The 17385-nt window shown below is 53.0% G+C and overlaps 8 protein-coding genes across 8 annotated transcripts; all 8 read right to left on the bottom strand.

Annotated features, from left to right (window-relative positions):
- Positions 1-220: 220 nt before the first annotated feature.
- On the bottom strand, positions 221-2842 carry A1O3_00045 (chromosome transmission fidelity protein 4; the record flags this gene model as incomplete). Its single annotated transcript, XM_007730197.1, has 3 exons — positions 221-2393; positions 2438-2589; positions 2648-2842. The coding sequence occupies 3 exons, from the start codon at positions 2840-2842 to the stop codon at positions 221-223; spliced, it is 2520 nt and encodes an 839-aa protein (XP_007728387.1).
- An 899-nt stretch (positions 2843-3741) lies between these two features.
- On the bottom strand, positions 3742-4950 carry A1O3_00044 (uncharacterized protein; the record flags this gene model as incomplete). Its single annotated transcript, XM_007730196.1, has 2 exons — positions 3742-4529; positions 4584-4950. 2 exons carry the CDS (start codon positions 4948-4950, stop codon positions 3742-3744), a joined length of 1155 nt encoding a protein of 384 aa, XP_007728386.1.
- A 631-nt stretch (positions 4951-5581) lies between these two features.
- A1O3_00043 (uncharacterized protein) lies at positions 5582-6319 on the bottom strand (the record flags this gene model as incomplete). The annotated part of the gene is made up of 1 exon (XM_007730195.1): positions 5582-6319. The coding sequence occupies one exon, from the start codon at positions 6317-6319 to the stop codon at positions 5582-5584; it is 738 nt and encodes a 245-aa protein (XP_007728385.1).
- Positions 6320-7118: 799 nt separating this feature from the next.
- A1O3_00042 (uncharacterized protein) lies at positions 7119-8261 on the bottom strand (the record flags this gene model as incomplete). The annotated part of the gene is made up of 1 exon (XM_007730194.1): positions 7119-8261. The coding sequence occupies one exon, from the start codon at positions 8259-8261 to the stop codon at positions 7119-7121; it is 1143 nt and encodes a 380-aa protein (XP_007728384.1).
- A 1940-nt stretch (positions 8262-10201) lies between these two features.
- On the bottom strand, positions 10202-11206 carry A1O3_00041 (CDP-diacylglycerol-inositol 3-phosphatidyltransferase; the record flags this gene model as incomplete). Its single annotated transcript, XM_007730193.1, has 3 exons — positions 10202-10585; positions 10639-11015; positions 11074-11206. The coding sequence occupies 3 exons, from the start codon at positions 11204-11206 to the stop codon at positions 10202-10204; spliced, it is 894 nt and encodes a 297-aa protein (XP_007728383.1).
- Positions 11207-11847: 641 nt separating this feature from the next.
- On the bottom strand, positions 11848-13713 carry A1O3_00040 (uncharacterized protein; the record flags this gene model as incomplete). Its single annotated transcript, XM_007730192.1, has 2 exons — positions 11848-13619; positions 13665-13713. 2 exons carry the CDS (start codon positions 13711-13713, stop codon positions 11848-11850), a joined length of 1821 nt encoding a protein of 606 aa, XP_007728382.1.
- Positions 13714-14097: 384 nt separating this feature from the next.
- A1O3_00039 (uncharacterized protein) lies at positions 14098-15021 on the bottom strand (the record flags this gene model as incomplete). The annotated part of the gene is made up of 1 exon (XM_007730191.1): positions 14098-15021. One exon carries the CDS (start codon positions 15019-15021, stop codon positions 14098-14100), a length of 924 nt encoding a protein of 307 aa, XP_007728381.1.
- Positions 15022-15570: 549 nt separating this feature from the next.
- Positions 15571-17031, bottom strand: A1O3_00038 (uncharacterized protein; the record flags this gene model as incomplete). Its single annotated transcript, XM_007730190.1, has 4 exons — positions 15571-15731; positions 15786-15879; positions 15930-16802; positions 16873-17031. The coding sequence occupies 4 exons, from the start codon at positions 17029-17031 to the stop codon at positions 15571-15573; spliced, it is 1287 nt and encodes a 428-aa protein (XP_007728380.1).
- Between the last annotated feature and the right edge of the window lie 354 nt (positions 17032-17385).

The following is a 17385-nucleotide window of genomic DNA, read 5'->3' as shown; positions in this document are numbered from 1 at the left end:
TGTTGATGAAGCGTCAGAAGATAAAGATAACCAGCAACGAGAAGCGTAAAACGTGGAAGTTGGGGATGGAGCGAATGCAACGACAAATAGGCAATTAGAGAAGAATGTTTATCATTGAACGCCGTCATCGCATCGTGACCAACACCAAGTCGACAAGTCCACCCCTATCCCAACATGGCGTACTCCGTACATATCGCAGTATATCTATCTCATCGCAAGGCTAGTCATCTCCCAGACCCATCAGCCTGCGTTCGGCATATTCCCTGATCTTGTCCTCCAGCATGGTCCTTCCCCATCGTCCGGCAACCTTGGCTGCGGCTTCCACCATCTTCCCACTGCGGTCCTTCAAGAGGGCGACGATCTCGAGGGCCTTCATGCCGCGGTCATCGCCCTCACGACACTCGACGGCGAGGAGCTGCAACAGGATCTTGTCCACGTCGATTTCGCGCTTCAGAATCTCCGTCTTCTGCGAGTGGGTGGCCTTCTCGCCGAGGCCTTGGACCAAGTCGTCGACCAGCCCCAGCAGCGTAGAAGCCCGGACGAATGCCTCTTCCAGTCTCGCCCCGGCCGCAGCGTTGGTCTCTTCCTCGTCATCCTCTCCCTTCTCCACACCCCGACACACGGGCATGTGGAAGTCAAACTCGGTCAGCAGCGGCCGAGGGAAATACGGACTCTTGTCCCCGCCTTTCAGGATGATGCAGTGAAATCTCTCCGCGGCGACCGCAACAGGCCAATACGTCTCTTCCTTCTTGCCGTCTTTCAACCTGTCCAGGAGCCTGGTGTCGAGCAGCGGAACCCATTTGGCCTGGCCCGGTGTCCGCCAGTGCACCAGACTCAGGAGCACGCCGTTACTGTCGTAAATGCATGGATCGCCAACATCACTCCAGAAGAGAGCTTTCAGGCTAGCTTCTTCGTCATCCGATTCCGGGGGAGCCGTCCCCAAAGCGAGAACGTCCTCGTTCTGGCAGCTTTCATCTCGCCTCACATCGTCGATGCTGTACATCAACTGTGTGCATCCGTCAGCGCCCACCGGTCCGTTCCCGACTGTCATGACATAGTCACCCCACGCGGCGCAGGTGACCGCCGGAGTGCTCTTCATCCGCCAGATCCGCACGGGCGTGCCGAAAAGCGTCCAGACCCGGACATAGTTCTTGTTCGTGACGGCCACAATGTATCTGGTGCTGAGCGCAATGCAACTTGCTTCTTCCCCCTCTGGAAGGTTGATCCGAGAGTCCGAGCGGGCCGTCCAAGTCTCATGCGGTCGATAGAAGATGACTGCCGGTTGTCCATCTTTCGCAGGTGATGCGAATAACGTGCCGAACTCGTTTAGACACGCCTTGTCGTAGCGAAAAGGATCGGTGAAGTGGAAATCCCGATATAGTTCCCGGTCGTAGAATTCCACAGTGACAGTATTGTGCGTATCTTGGTCAACCGTCCAGACAAACCCGATCAAGTTCAAGGAGAGGTACTTGCGATTCCCACGCCAGGGTGTAGCGCCAGGTTGGAAAGGTTCGTGCACCTGTGGCTGCCAGATGTCCTGTCTGTTTCTCTTGGGTAAGTGGCCACCGGCTTCTCCAAGATGGCCGTTTGGCCGCTTTCCATTTTCATTGAGATAGCCCGCACCATCATCATCCTCAATCCAGTCAAACTCCTCTTCAGGGCCCAGAAGTGCGTCCAGACTATCGGGAGTTCCATCCCGCTGTTTGCTCTGGCCATTGACCAATGGCTTGCGGCCGTTTATGGCTGCAGCCTTCTCGTCCAAAGGATCGTGAAAGAAAGGGGCTCGAACTTTGGGTCCCTTGAGCAGTCTGAGGTGGGCTTCGTCTTTGAGAAAATTCGGGATGATGAATACCTCGCCCTGGGAAGTCGTCCAGTTAAAGATATTCTCGCCATGATTCTGCCAGGTAACATTGATGATTTTCTCGTAGTTGAATTGTTTCAGTACGGTCTGTGTCTTGGTGTCCCAGATCACAAGCTGATCATCGGCACTGGAGCTGGCCAGCAAAGCTCCATTGTGTGACCATGCCAGAGACGTGATATCGCCGTTGTGTGCGCCAGAGAACACTCTCTGCTGGGCCCCGTCTTCCACCGAAATGACTTGAATGTCTCTTGTTGGTGTAGCGCAAGCAAACGCTCGTCCGTCCGGATGCCACACGCATCTTGAAGTGGCAGACTCTGCGGTCTCAAGGCGCTTGATGATGCCGTCAATTGTTCGGAACAGGGTAGGTTCTGGCAATGTCACTGCGTAAATGTAGATTATCCCATTGGTACAGGACGCGGCGAGGTATTTGCCGGAGGGATCGTATGTTAAATGTTTTATTGGTTTCGGGTGGTCTCGTAAGATGGTGATTTGCTCAATATCGTGGCGGTCGACAATCTTGATCTCCAGTTCACTAGAACAGTTAGACATGAGAGGGTGTCAAGACGGATCACGTACTCGCTAGAAACAGCAACCCAGTTTTCATCTGGAGACAGAGCAACATCTCTAATAGGGAGAGTAGTCCTGACCAGCAGCTGCTTCAGGTCCCCTGATGGCACCTCGTACTCGCAGACAGTACCGTCTTCACATCCAAGTATCACGTAGTCATTCTGGACCTCCGTCAGCCTGTTGTGTTCCACAGCATATGATGTCTGGTATGTCCCATACTCCTGAAGCAACCGCGAATGTCTCCTCGTGTGTCTCGGGAAGCAAGTCGGGTTCGCTGTTGTCGCCGGTCCTGAATGAGCGGGCGAAGTTGCCAATGCCAGCAACGAGCAGTCTCTGCCCGTCGGGTGAGTATTGCAAATAGGTAGCCCCCGGAGGCTGAGCAGGACGGCCGGGGAATGGAGGTCTTTCAGGCATGCCGATATCAGTATCAGATCTGAAGTGCTGCTATATCTAACAGTGAGCTCGCCGATCGAGAAAGGCCTGTAGTACGGAGTACGGAGTACTAGTATCTCTGTAACATGAATCGCAGGCGTGGAGATGGAGACGCGTCAAGACGCGTTCTCCAACCACGCGTAAAGAGAGGATCCAAGCACTTCCGAAGTTGGAGACATCGCCCACGAACCCCGTAGGATCTCATGAACCATATGGGAGGATTCTACGTAGTCCTAATTACTATTACAAGTGTAGACACACTTCCTTCAGTTTGACCCTGCTGTGCAATGTCTAAAACGCAATCTTCTCATACAGCACTCCGTATAGAGACCAGTATTGGGTCGGATACGCCACACATGGTAGATATCGTTCGAATATTTCCTTCCTAAAGCGCCTCAGCTTCCACTACTGCCTTCCGACTTTTCCCTTTCCCGGAGCAATTGTGTAGGCCGGTCGGGGGTCGCAATTCCCTTGTCTCCCTCTCTTCCCCCGTCAGGCTGCAGTAGGAGGGAGAGCATCAGCGGATTTGTGCAGGCACCGTGAAGCTTCCCCGTCATTTGCCCCGTTCAATCGGTCGCATCTCAATCCAACCGGGAGGCGGTGAACTAATTCGTCTGAAGTCACAACATGCCGCGCGAGACCGTTTCAGCTCTGAAGATGCTGTGCGCAACACGCGAAAGCAACGACAGTGGAAAGGGGCGACATCTCCTCCCCAGGCGGGGGTTGTCCCGGACTGGCCGTCTTGTCTTCACAATATGTCGTCGGATTGCCGCCTCATAGTGCCGGGGGAGAAGGCAAACCTTTCCTACGGCGGAAAGGAGAAGGCACATGACCACCATCCATAGCGAGACTTAAATGTCATCAATGTACTCAAGATAACATCAGGTTTCAGGCGGAGCGGTGATGGCAGGAGCCGGAGGTGAAAGTGGGGGATATAAGCACCGTCGAATATGTGAGATGACATCCTGAACATATTCACGACCCTGAGGAAGGACTCGGTCCATATGCATAAAGTGGTGCGGGACTCCTTTGAACCTTCTCAAGACGACTCTGTTGCCGGCTTCCTTCATCTTTTTTGCATATGCTTCAGCTTCATCTCTTAGTGGGTCAACCTCGGCCGTTGCTAGATAGGTCAGGGGCGCCAGGTTCGTGAAGTCAGGAGCGTTCATCGCATCCGCGAACCAGGAGATATCCCGTTTTTGCTCCTTGGGTTTCGTAGGTCGCGGGCTTGAAATGGAGATCCATTTGAAAGTGTCAAACCACTTCAACTTGTCCCAATTTAGCAGGGGTGCAAATTCGGCCTCTCGCATGCTTGGCCAGGGGCTCATGTCGGGTGTGGCATATTTCCTCACATCGCTGATGGTGGGAGTCCCAACGATGACGCCCTTTAACTTCTCGCCGAAGCCGCCGTCTCGAAACAGGTGATTCAGAATGAGAGCGATGGTGGCACCGGAAGATTCTCCGCCAAAAGTCATGTTACCTGGGTCGATGGAGAACGTCTTGTGATTTGCAAGGATATGCGCCACAGCACTGAGACTGTCCATGATTCCAATGGGAAACGGGTATTCGGGAATCAACCGATATCCGATGTCAATGACACAGCAAGGCACCGAAGCACAGACGTGGTGGCAGACATGTGCATCGGTCTCGAGATCACCTACAGCCCATCCTGCGAACGTTATTACATACGCTGTGCACAAGCGCAAAGGAGGGATTCGCATACCTCCACCATGGAAATTAAAATGGACCGGCCATACTTTGCGCTGTCCCGGCTCTTCTCCCGGCGGCACATAGACTCGCACATTGATATCTCCTTGGTATTTGTCCCAACCAGGCACCTGTGTTTCTCCAATCCCACCGACACCGGTTGCGGGGGCTGCTGCGTAGGAGTAGAGGGCAGAGTAGTTTTGCCGAACGACGGCTAGATCGGTAGAGGTGGGAGGGCCATTTGCGATGTAGTCATTGTATAGCCTGACAAAGGCAGGATCGAGCCGATTGATAACAGATTCATGGAGAGGGTTAAGCAAGGGGGTTCCGGGAGTCTTGGTTCCTTCGTGGGTTTCGTGCATTCGAAGCTCGTGGACATTCATCTTGCGGGCAGCTGTCGCATGATCAAGTTCAAGTCCAAGTCCACTTCACCCACTGTATCTGGGGTTGGAAATATCTGGTATCGCAGTGGTGTTCAGGTGCTGGAACTTGGTAGAGATGGACGTCCCATCGTGGTCGCATGGGAAAGATTTGCCTTTGAATATGCAGGGAGGGCCCAGACCAGGCGAGCTGCCGCCGCAGCTCGGAATTTGGTGAGCCTCGTCAGTAGCAGAGGTGCTTTCCTTGCGACAGTGGTGACGATTGGGCGGAGATGATTTGGATGGGTGCTGCCCCGGGGCAGGGGTTGGATCGGGCAACAGTGATTGGATTCGAAGTCCGGTGGAGGAAGATGAGCTCGATGTTGGGGCCTCAGCCGTCCGAAAGCCCGTTGCCAGTCTGACAGAGCAGCAGAGCACCACGGACACAGACTACGGTGGCTAACCTCACCTCAGCAGGCACCTAACAGGCAGCTGCGCCCTTAATGGGGTTCGTCAGACATGCTCTGTACTATTCCCACTCCCAACCTTGTCTGCGGCCTGCCATACTGTACATATTACCTCCTATCTCAAGTCCTTCACCTAATATCTCATCACCTCCCGGGCTTCTGGTAGGTGAGCCGATTATGATTGACAGTCACAACCTTCTCCTCTGACTTTCAGAGCCGATCGACCTGTCCCCAAAGCGGACCCAGTCTCGGTTGCGTTCGTGTTGCCTGTTCTTCCACCAGCCATCATCGCAGTCATATCCGCATATGGCCTTGTCCACCGGGATTTGTCTCCTCAATGCCTCGCAGTAGCTCTCCTCCTTGAACCACCAGCCTTCAATTGACTCGTTCTCCCAACTCTCGTTTGCAAGCGGCGATTGTCCAGTGAGGCCTAACATTGTGCAAGAACGGATGACTGCGCACACCTCTGCTGGAGTATAGACCTCGGCATACATTTTGTCTGCGATTCTGGCTGCGATTCTGCTGGCTTGCAGTCCTTGAGCATGAAGCTGCATGACGCATTGACAAGTGCTGCCCTTTATCAATATTCTGCTTCTGGCTGGCCCACGAACATTGAGGTAAGGCGGGTATGCGTGTATTCGCTCATCAGAGGGGTTGAAGTTGAGGCTTCCGCCATCAATGTCGAGAGCCGGTCCGCACCAACACTTGTCTTCTTTGTTGTCGCCGCTGTCGCCTCCTTGGTCTTCGATATCCGGGTCTCCGGCAAACCACCCGGGCTTGAACATCGGCTCGTCGGAACGGACTTTCGGGCTGCCATTGTGGACTTGTCGCAGCCCTGAGACTGAAGCCCGACAACTGGCACCTGGCGATCTCCCTCGGTGTTTCTCCTGGTGGATGGAAACAAGCATCCAAAGCCTTCCGGACATGGTCACCTTTGCAATCCCCGCTTCTCCGGGTCGGGCTGAACGCAGACTAAGCTTGGCCTCCCGATATGATGGCACCCCCAGGTAGCTCGGAAGAACGAGGTCACCTTTACGCCATCCGAGCCTTTAAGGTACGCCGAAGTTACCGCAAAATTCGCAAGAGTTCCGCCGGATGCGATCAGAACCAGATCGATGTTTTGGTTGGCTTCCTGTCTCTATGTGCGCACGTGCGAGGGTTGCAGGGCCGGCAAGTAGTTGAACTGGCGCCAGGCGAAAGCCGCGATCCAGCTGTGCTGTTGGAGTGAAGTAACTTCAGGTACGGTTGAGTAGCAAACACTTGGAAGAGCAAGGTGCTGGCAGAAAACACGCAAGCACTCGGTGTCGGCGGAGCCCACATGCAGTTACAACAAAACACATCTCTCTTGTTAATTAACAAGCCTTGTTACAATGTGCTAGGCAAAATGATGACTTCACCTCAGTTCATATTACCTAGGAGTGCTCCAAACAAACCAGCTCCATTTTACTGACAGCCCGCAAAGAGATAGAGGTGAGCAAGATAGCCTGTATAAACACAAAGACCGAGCCCAGTTGAAGGGCAATACTAGACTTTCGTACGAATTCCAGCCCACGCATTGTCCTATTATCCTGTTGTCCTAGCAATGCATCCACGGATCCTCCTCACGCAGCGGCACAGATGTTGGCGAACGTCCTAATGCTGTAGTCCGTAAAAGAGGCTGGTATTGAGGGTGAATCTGCTCGGTGTTGACCATCTCAGGCAAATGACAAGCCTGCATCCTCATTCTTAGTTACCGTTCTGCGTGATCGCAGGAGCTGAACTTTTGGGTGCAAATCTCCCCAGTAACTCGCCGATTTCATCTCTTTCCACGTCCGCCGTCATCACTGCCTCTTGGGCTGTCTTGTGGTGCTCGGCCTGGCGTTGAGTGGCAAGGGCCACATTGTCGAGCGTCTCCGCGACGGCACCGAGATGCTTGTTGATATGTTTGAAAAAACGGGACATTTTCCAAACTGGAATCGCCCCTGCCTGAATGACACTGACATAGTCATCAACATTGGCCATCCAGTCCTTCAAAGAACGGGATTGCTCAGCCAGCGAGAGTTTAGAGAATGTTTTCGTCGACCGGAGAGGTGGCCAGTTGCCACTCGAGCTGGTCATGACTGACTTGGCTTGACCTATAGCCCCTTTCTCAAGGCCGGTTGCGGAACCGATCCCCCTTGTCATCTTCTGGCGCTTGGATAATGCCTGTTGACCGCCGTGGAAAGCATCATCCTCATCTAGGTGTCTCTTGGTGAAAGATTTGCCGTTGGATTTGGCCATCTGTTCTAGGCGCTCAGCCCGCACAACTTGACCTGAAGGTGGCATTTCGGGGTTAACGACATGCTGGTCAGCCTCTTCCTCGGCACCGTTGGTCAACACCTCTGCCTGTGGCTCTTGCTGTCCGTCGACAGCGAACTCCTCGTCCTCAAAGGATCCGCTATCATCGCTAGAACCGTCTGTTTCTGGGAACTCGTCGGATTTACGCAAGGGTTGTCTGGTCAATGGCTGGCTGCCACGATGCTGGGAAGGAATTTTGCCTTCGTCTTCACCACCGCACTCCGCCTCACTTTGCTCATCAGTGTTTTCCTCCGTGCTATAGTTCTTCTCATTTTCGCCTTCATCAGTGACAGCATCACCTTTGTCATCCTCGTCTTCATTGTCGCTGGTGTTTTCTTCGTCACTGTCGTCTTCGTTGTCTGAAGTTCGATATTTGTTCGGGCTGCTCAAGGAAGGGCCCATACAATTGTCTACCGTTTCCTCGAAGTCGTACTCGTTCTCGGAACCCCCATCCTCAGTTGCATCGCCTGCCTCCGACATGATCTTTGTCTCATACTGTGGTGGAGTTTCATCCACGCCCTCTTTCTCACTTCCGGTTGCTTCTTGTTTCATTCTCATTTTCTTTCCCCGTTTTCTTGAGAATCGATATCGAAGGCTCCTGTCTCCGTCTAGGAGTGTTTTCCGCCGGTCTACCTGGTTGGCGCTTATGTAAGGCGACTGCAGTCCTTCTCCAGAAGCAAGTGAGCGGTCGATGAAGTAGGAGGAATCAACAAGAGATGGGCCTTTGCATCCTAGGTCACTGGAGTAGTGGTCTTCTGCTTTTCCGGGAGAGGAGTCGTACTTAAACTGAGACATAGGAAAGGACTGACGGCTTGAGAAGAGACCAGTGCAGTGCAACTCGAGGAGATTGACTAGGCTAAGCTAGGTGAAACTGGAAGTTCAGCGGTTGCCTACCTCCTTGAGGTGGTCTGAGATGAAAGAATGAGACGCGTCACGCTCTCAGGGCAACTTCTTCGCACATCAGATGTCTTTGGTGTAGAAAAGCGAAGTCTGCTTGGTCGAAGGAAGACTTACTGGACCCTTGTCCTTGCTAAGTAGGACGGAGCGGTTGGGGTGTGACAGGGTTCCCAACCCGGGGAAGGCAGGACGGGACACTTTCGTGGACCTGCGTCTAAGCGGCCTGTTGTTTGCTTGCTCAGCCCCATCCGAGGCAGGAGTCGGAGGCAGGAGTGGGAGGACATTTGGCAATTTCGAAAGGCACTGGTGACAGATCGATTCAAAAGTAATACAGAAGAGAAAGTAGCCGGTAATCCCATTGGGAATTGGAGTCGCGCTCGCCCCGATCAGAGTGCAGTCAGGCAAACAAATGGGCACCTGCAGGCAAGCAGAAAGTGTACAATCAGGTCCGTCGCTCATCAATTTCGGCGGCCGCGACCGCTTCTTGTGCGCCACGCTCTCGTCGGTCGACTTCTTCTCGATCCTCCCGGTCCTAAACAAACTGGGTGGGTAGTTGACTCGGATTGCTCTGAAGGTGAAACCTCAAGTTCCCGGTCGATTTCCCTGGGTCATATGCGGTGGATTCAGTTTCTGGCTAGGTGAGTTTATAAAAGGATAGAGTGTACAGTGTCCTTGATATGGAGTACTCTGGTGAGTAGGGAGCAGGGCGCGTGATTCAAATCATGGCGAACAAGGCAGATGTCCAGCCAACCTGCCCAGTGTGAAACACAATCACACCCCTAGGGCCGGCCGACTACTTGACGAAAATACCGGACCATTCGACGATAATACTACCTACCTGAGATACCTTATTGTATGGCAATTAGGTGCCGCGTACAGTCCAGTCCGTCGACAACTTGTTTTGCTACGGAGGAGTGGAAGAAGGGAGCGACAAGGAGTTACAGTCGAGCACACAAACACCTTGATTAGTCAGCAAGGCTGGGATCCACGAGGCTGGATATAGATGAGCCGACGTAGCTATATCTACAAGATGGACTGAGGAGCTGAGTTGAGCTGAGCATACCAGAGTAGAGCAGAGCATTTATCAGCCTATTGTCCGTAAGAAATTAAGTGCTATACTATAGCGAGCGTGAACATGGGCAATGCAATGTACAGCCCCTCAGATATTGGACCAGCTATATTAAATGCTGTGCACAGTTCAGAGATCATGCTGGACTCTAGTCTAGTCTAATATTCATAGAATACAATCATTAGTAGATATAATGTAGTAAAGTCCATATAAACCACATCCAAGACGAACCCTTACAAACCCTGACGCCATGTGCAAACATGATTCCGAGGGACATGGTTTCCGCATCCATTTTCAACAGATGGAACACAAGGAGTCAGTCAGTTATTTAGAGTGCTCTCAACAAACCAACACTTAGCCAGTAATGTCGCGCCAGAAACACCAATGCTGATCAAGTTGCCCGCTCGCTTCTGCCATCGAAGCCTACCAGTTGTTTGAGACCCGTTCGGAAGGGACATGTACCCCGTCTTCGCTCATGGTACAGATGTGTGGAGATTGATCAAAGATCTCCACGAGACTCGGCTCTTCATGCCCTCTTCTTCCCCGCCGTAATCCCAGCTTTTCTCCTCGCTGCCAAATCACCCTCTCCCAACCATTTGCTCGCTTTCACCAGCTGGATCACGTTGATTATCTGCTTGCCGAACATGACTGGAAAGCTGATGCCAGCCAATATCCACGGTATTGTGCTGTCCATTTTATTGGCACGAGCCATTTCCAGTGCTCCAGCGCTCCATTGGTTGGCGAACAAAGTGCTCGGCTTCGGATGTGCCGGGGACCCAGGCTGTGTTGATAAAGGCCCGGTGTTGGCGGTCACCAACAGTGACGGGGAGAGAAGAGGCGAGGAGAAGGAGAGGAGGTAGAGGGCGATGAAGAAAAGTTCGTTGAGTGCACAGAACAGGAACAGGACGGTCTACGCCAGCGTTAGTCGGATCTTTGTGTAAGAATTCGTCGAGCCCAACATACCCTATTCGTGTAGTAAAGGTGGAGGATATAACTTCTGCTTGCTTCCACCTTCTTGTGACTCTGCCCGCTCGCACCCATGGCCAGGGTGGCGTACATGTGGATATAGTGGCTGGCGAGATCAAGACTGATCAGTCCTTGAAAGACAATAGCCCATCTTGGAAAGGCCGAGGCCAAGTTCACCAGCAGGCAAGATGTGGTGCACCGATCGGTGACCATGTCCAGTACGGCGCCGAACGTCGTGGACTGGTTATACCGCCGGGCCGCCAGTCCGTCGGCAGCGTCCAGAATACAAGAGATACTGTAGAGGCCTGAGCATGTCCGCGGATGGAGGGGCATGTAATAGAGGGAAGCAATCGCGAGAACGACTCGCGTGTAGCCTGCGGACGGTCAGTTGGATGCGCGGCCAGGTGCATGCACAGGTACATATGCGCATACCAATAATGTTTGGAATGAAAAGAAAAATGTTCTCCTCTTCGACGATCTCTGCTTCAATCTTTTCCAACGCGGCATTTACCTTTGCATGACCGTTGGCCAGCAAGTGCCCGTTACCATCCTGCTCCTTCACCATGGTTCCGTGTCCGCCTCGAGGGGGACTCAAGCTGCAGAGTGATTCAGAAATGAGGTGTATGCCACGAGGCGCTTGGATATTCCCCAAGGAACACTGTGTCAGGAGTAGGGACGCGGGAGGCTGTGGTCGCAAGATCAAGGCCCAGAAAACGGGTCTCGCAGCAGGCAGGCTGATAAGGAGCTGAGGCACTGATAAAGGACACTCCTGGCGCTCGTATCTCGACGGTGGAACTTCTGCGCGCCACAGCTGGAGGGCTTTCGCTCGTTATTTGGCGTGAGACGGAATGACTAGGCGGTAATCGAGTGGTTTTATCGCAGGCTAGCGAACGTAGAGGAGGAGGAGGCACAGTTGAAGAAAGGGAAAAGAGTGTTGTATTATTTATTCATCTAGGAAGAGCAGGCTCCAAGGGTCTGCTCCAGTCCGGAACGGCGGATCTGCTTTGGACGAATCATTCCTCGCCCCGGATTTTGCACTGCGCTGCCAGTTCTCATTCAAAGGCAGCCAATATATGTACCTCAGTGCCGCAGGTCAACACTATCTCAATCGTCTGCAATAACTGCATTGCTGGTCATATATTCCGGTAGTCGTGACCTTCTTGGCCTCGACGACGCCATGCAACAGTGTCCCTATCCCTAGCACAATTACTGCCGCCTAGTCCGAGGATCTGCCGCACTTTGTCGTTTGTAGTCACGGCTCTCCTTCGTACGGAGGCTTCCATGACCTCCCTCCTGTCGTCGTTCCCATCCTCCCAAGCGCACAACTAGGCAAGTGGCATTATCGCCTTCCGTCGACACCTCCGTAGCAAAGTTGACGACATCTCTGGCCGCCTGCTCCGGAGTCCTGGCCTCTTTCACAATATCGACCACCTCTTGGTCGTCCAGTGTTCCAGAAACGCCATCGGACATCAGGACCATGAAAGAATATTCCGCAGGTCCCAGTTCAACCCTCTTGATTTCTGGTTCGGCGCTGACCCCAATGCGCTTAGACGCAATGTCGCCGAATGATCGTGTGTTGGCAAGGCCAGAGATCCTCTCCTCACCAAATGAATCGGTCACAAAGGTTGCAGCGTACCTCCTCAGTCTAGTGCTTTCCACGGGTGATGAGGGATGATGATTCGTGGTGAGAGGTATTGCCGCGCCAGTAGCTGTCGAGCAAAGCAGAATCCTCGTGTCTCCGACGTGGGCAACCAGCATCGAGCATGTCGTAGCAGGATTCCAGAACGGCGTCGGCGAAGGAGTCGAGACCAAGACCACACTGCAGGTACTGCCTCCCTTAAACCGTACAGGTCCGCCAATGTGAGAGGCAAGCTTGCTGGGTTCACCTAAGACATCCTCCTCATTCAATGGCCTCTCTGCCCGAGTGTTGTCCCTGGTCTCCGAATCCTTCGCAGCCTGTGCGGCGACGAAGTCGTAATCTGCTTTCAAAAAAGCATAGGTGACAACTTCTTCGATAGCAGCACCAGAATCCACATCCTTGCCACCTTCTCTCATCGAAACGGATTCTTCCCCAGTTCTTGGATATCCGTCGTATATGGAGAAATAAGCAGGTCTAAACCGTCGAAAATAGCCGCCAACAAGATGCTTCCACTTCTGGGTCAGCTCCTCTTCTAATGCCTTGATCTTCTCTTTAGTTGCACCCTGGATCAATGGCGGATCTCCGGGATAAGCAGGTTGCGTGGCCGCTGCAGATCCTGGTGCATTTTCCTCACTGGAACGAACCTCCTTGGGGCGTTCATCAGTGCTGATTTCAACCGACTCTAATGCTGTCTTGCTTTGTTTCTGTTGTTCGGCGTCACCCTCATAGGCCCCTGGGGCCACTTTCTTTCTTTCTCTTTCCAGGTCGTGTTTCTGTAAGCTGGAGCGGAACCCGAAGGATTTGGCCGATTTTTCGATGTATTCATGCAGTCTCTCCCTGAGAAAATCGCTGCACTCCGCCCCACCGTGACCGTCAAAGACAGCAAAGTAGAAAACCTGGGGGTCGCCAGAGGCGCTATCTGCCGATGTTCCCTCACCAGACTTGGGATTGACCGTTATTGACACAGGTGGTCTTTTCGCAAATGCCGGAAGCTCGATGATTCCGGCCTGATGCGAGTCTTCATTGTAGGGCCGACTGCCTCGAGACACCGAAGCACCGTAATGATGCTTCGCGCTTTTGAGAGGTATTCGCACAACCGTCGTGTCTCTCAAAACCGAGGGGTGTGCGGCCGGAGCAGACTTCCCATCCGGTGTATGTGGAGCGGAGTCCTTGCGGGAAAACTTATGGGCAAGGCCTGTCAAGGAGCGGGAATCGGGATGGAGTGATGAGGAGGGCAAATGGGTGACGAAATAGTCGTGAAACCGGCGCCGTTGCGAAGGAATGCAGATCCTCGTCTGCGTCTGCGGACGTGTCTGTCGGATGAAGGTAGATAGGAGGTCTGGCTTCGGTTAGAGACAATAGCTTAGAGCAGGAACAGAAGTACCATAATAGCATTCGGTCGAAAGCCGCAGCACTCGATTGCCGTAGGCCATGGCTGAGGACAGCTCTGGTCAAGCTGGCCATAGTATTACGTCGAAGGTTCTCTGGAAAACAGAGCCAGGCATTTCATTCTCAGAACACAACGGAGGGATAGATGGGGACGAATGTCAAGCTTCGAGGTGGTCGACCTGAAATGCGTGGGGGAGAACATCTGTAGTCAATCGGCGGAAATACGGCGAGCTCGCCAACGACCTTCAGAGCCTTAAGGCCAGCACTTAGCTTACGAACCCCATTCTTACATACATGTACGGTGTAGTTTTAGCCCATGTTGTTTCACCGTGCTTCAGCCAGCAGAAAGCAGAAAGATGATCTCTTTGTATCCAACATAGGTATATATTTCTCTTGTAGATAATTGAGATAGAACAACAAGCCCTCCCTCATAATTTTGACGAACGCTCTCCATTGGAGGTCTTGATTCCTATCCCACCGGACGCCTCATAGGAATCGAAACTCTCATCGCCATGGAAATGCCAGCCCCGTTCTTCCCCTTGCGACAAGTGACTACAGTCGCTGTTGAGAATGCAGTCCCATCCGCCGGCGACGCCTCCACTGTTGCGCCAGTCATCGTCGTAATATGGCTCACCTGCAACGGGACCCTGCCTGCGGACAAACTTGCTGAGACCACATGTAAAGCACTTGAAATCCTCCTCGTCCAGGTCATCCGGCACTTGGCCCGTCAAAGCCCTGCCGCTGGCTATGATCTGGGCGGCGTGTCCACAGAGTAGCAGTGTGACCTCTTCATCGCCACGTCCGGCGTTAACGTATTCTTCATCCACGTCTTGCACTATCTGGGCCAGTGCTCGGGCAACACGATCGTGCAAGGGCTCGATTCTTTCGCCGTGTTCTGGCGGAATAACCCTGGAGTGGTACAGATCGTCCAGCCAGTGAAAGAACTCCTTGCGCAGTCTGGAAGGCTCTGCAGGCTTGGGTTGGACAAACCATGCACGACCGAACCATTCCCCAATGCCTCTCTCACCTCGTACTTTTAGTCGTTCTCTCGCGAGTGAGTCTGGAGGGCTAATCTCGAGGAGTGTCTCGGCCGTCGGTCGCAGGGTTTCTAGACATCTGTAGAAAAGGCTGGAATATATCCTGAGTCGGTCTGACCTGGCGACATCAGCCAGCACGTTGCCGAGATGTTTCGCCGTTTCTCGAGCCTGCTGCACGCCATGCGAGGCCAAGGGAGGATCTGCCGGCAGGCCTGTCGGGTAAGGATGATTTGAACCATATTCTCCTGTGACGGGGTTCAGTGTCCATGCAAGGCGATGGCCATGTCGCAACAGCAAGATCTCGGTAACGGGCATTCTCTCTACTAGTAGTAGTACTCTAGCACATCTTCAAGCAAAGAATAAAGTGCAACGCGCCTCGCAACGCTACAGACCGGCTGACGACAGAGAAATAATGAGACGCGTGCCAAAAACAAATACGGACTATTATTACTAGGTAGATGGACAGGCATCGTCGAAGTCCGTCCAGGCCAAGTGCTTTAGCCGAGGTTCTCAGCCAGCCTTGCCAACTGATCCAAGGCTGCATATCTGTACGGATACTGTACATCAGATGCTCGTTCAAACTTTGACATGGGTTCAAACTTCACTGAAGCTTCCCCAAAATGTGTCCTAATCTCTACCTAGTTTCCTCGTCAACATTTCATCTGGGACAAGTATGTGAACATCACTAGGAGCACGGAAGGTCGCAGTACAACCAACAGACGGTCAGTCACAAGCGCCAGTCTGCCATGTAATGTCTCTCGCCATCGGCTCAAAAGTTCGGCGGCCGATCTTAAGCTGCCGGTTCCTACAACCACTCTAGCCAAAGATGGCTGACAGAAATCGCTGGGTGTTGATTCGACCACATTATCGATGCTTTTCCCTGGCTAGCAAGCCCCATTTTTGTCTCCGAAGCTCTAACAAAAACAAGCTCGCAATCATGAAGGCCAAGCCGGTATAAATTTGTGGCCACAGGTAAGGCCTGTGAGAGTCTGGCTGGCGGATTCCGAGTGCAATTGCCTCCGAAACTGGGCAAAATCATTAACGATCGGATAGGGGAGAAGGTCCTCATATCAACTTACACAAAGCAGGCATGGAAGCGGATAGCCACATCAACCCAAGCGTCGAGGGAAGTTCTTTGAGGTCGACGACTTCTGCGCAAAGAGGCGCAATTGTCTATCGTTGTGTTAGCACTTGATTGCGGTGTGGGAACTGTCGAAGCCTACCCCCCAGTATATTCCACTCGTTATTCCTAGCACAAACGACAGGAAGATAAGCAGGCCATATGAAGTTGTCGGGATCCAGACTGCGAACACCATGAGTGTATTGACGGCAGTCAAGCCACACGCAACAGTCATTCTGCCGAACCGATCGCTAAGAACCCCGACAAAAGGCCTTCCAACCGCGGCTCCGACATTGAGTACTGTGATGACAATGCCACCCTGATGCTGGGAAAGACCAAGTGACAGCGCGAATGCCGACATGGAGTAGGTGCAGACAATGTATCCGAGAATAGAAAAGAAGCTGTATCCGATCAGGAGCCAAACTCGATACCTCTTCAGCAAGACCACGTCAAAGGCCTTTATTCGCGGTCGGATCGTGGCGTTTCGGTCTCGCATGAGCACCGAGGCAACAAACAAGACGGCAAACGCAGCGATGCCCGTGATCCGCAGGGACCAGGCCAAGGACAAGTTCTTGATCATTGGGGTGGTGGCTGAAGAGAAGATTGTGCCACCAATTCCCGACCCAGCGGCGGCAATGCCCTGTGCCAGGCTTCGATTTCTGTTGAACCACGCAGACACGAGGGGAATGGAAGGCAGCCAAACAAACCCGACTCCCAGCCCAACAAGAATGCCCTGGCTCAAAATAAGGTGCCAGAATTTGGTGGCGAAGGAGGCTGCCACAAAGCCCCCTGAGAAAAGAAAGCAGCCGCAAAACATGGGGACCTTGGTCCCAAACGCACGAATGATCATGTTGACGACGGGCGCACAGAGCAGCGCCGTAGCGAAGTTAACGCCACCAACGAATGCAAAATCCAGGTCCGATGCTCCGGCGAACGTCTCATGGTTGATATAGTAAGATAGATAGACTCCGTACGACTGCCGGGAGAATCAGCAATCTTCGATCTTCCATCTTCCGGAGATGGGGGAGACGGGGTCAAATGCATACTGCAAGGATGCCCCAAGTGAAACCGTTGATCAGATGCATGGCAATGCAGACCACCCACCCGTACGGAGGTTCGACAGAGGCATCGTATGTGTCGGCGGGTGTTGCGGGCGCAATAGGAACAGCCGATGCGCCCGCATCTTTGGTCTCGACCTCGACCATGGTATACCAATCGGACGGTTTTGGTCAGTTAAATGAAGGCTGGACGAGAGGCCCAGAGGACGAATTCATACTCCCTGCCTCGCTCATATCCATGGAAAAGTGCCGCGCATCCAGGTCTCAAAGAAGTGAAATTTCAGCAAGGTGAGTAATAACGGGGGTCAACGTGGGTGGAGTCCATCTCAAATCACATCAGATCCTCCAACAAACGCGGAGCCATTGTATCCGTACTATACTGCCGCCACTGCTAATATGCTGTTTATGGGCTTTAAAATCACGGCACCCTCTGCTCAGACAATGCCGGACACCACCCGATGCCATGACCGTGGCAGCGAAGACTCGACAATAACATGTGCG

Source organism: Capronia epimyces (assembly GCF_000585565.1).
Source record: "Capronia epimyces CBS 606.96 chromosome Unknown aczIQ-supercont1.1, whole genome shotgun sequence".
NCBI lineage: Eukaryota > Fungi > Ascomycota > Eurotiomycetes > Chaetothyriales > Herpotrichiellaceae > Capronia > Capronia epimyces.
The sequence above is the reverse complement of the archived record's forward strand: the minus strand, read 5'-3'. Positions and strand labels throughout refer to the sequence as shown.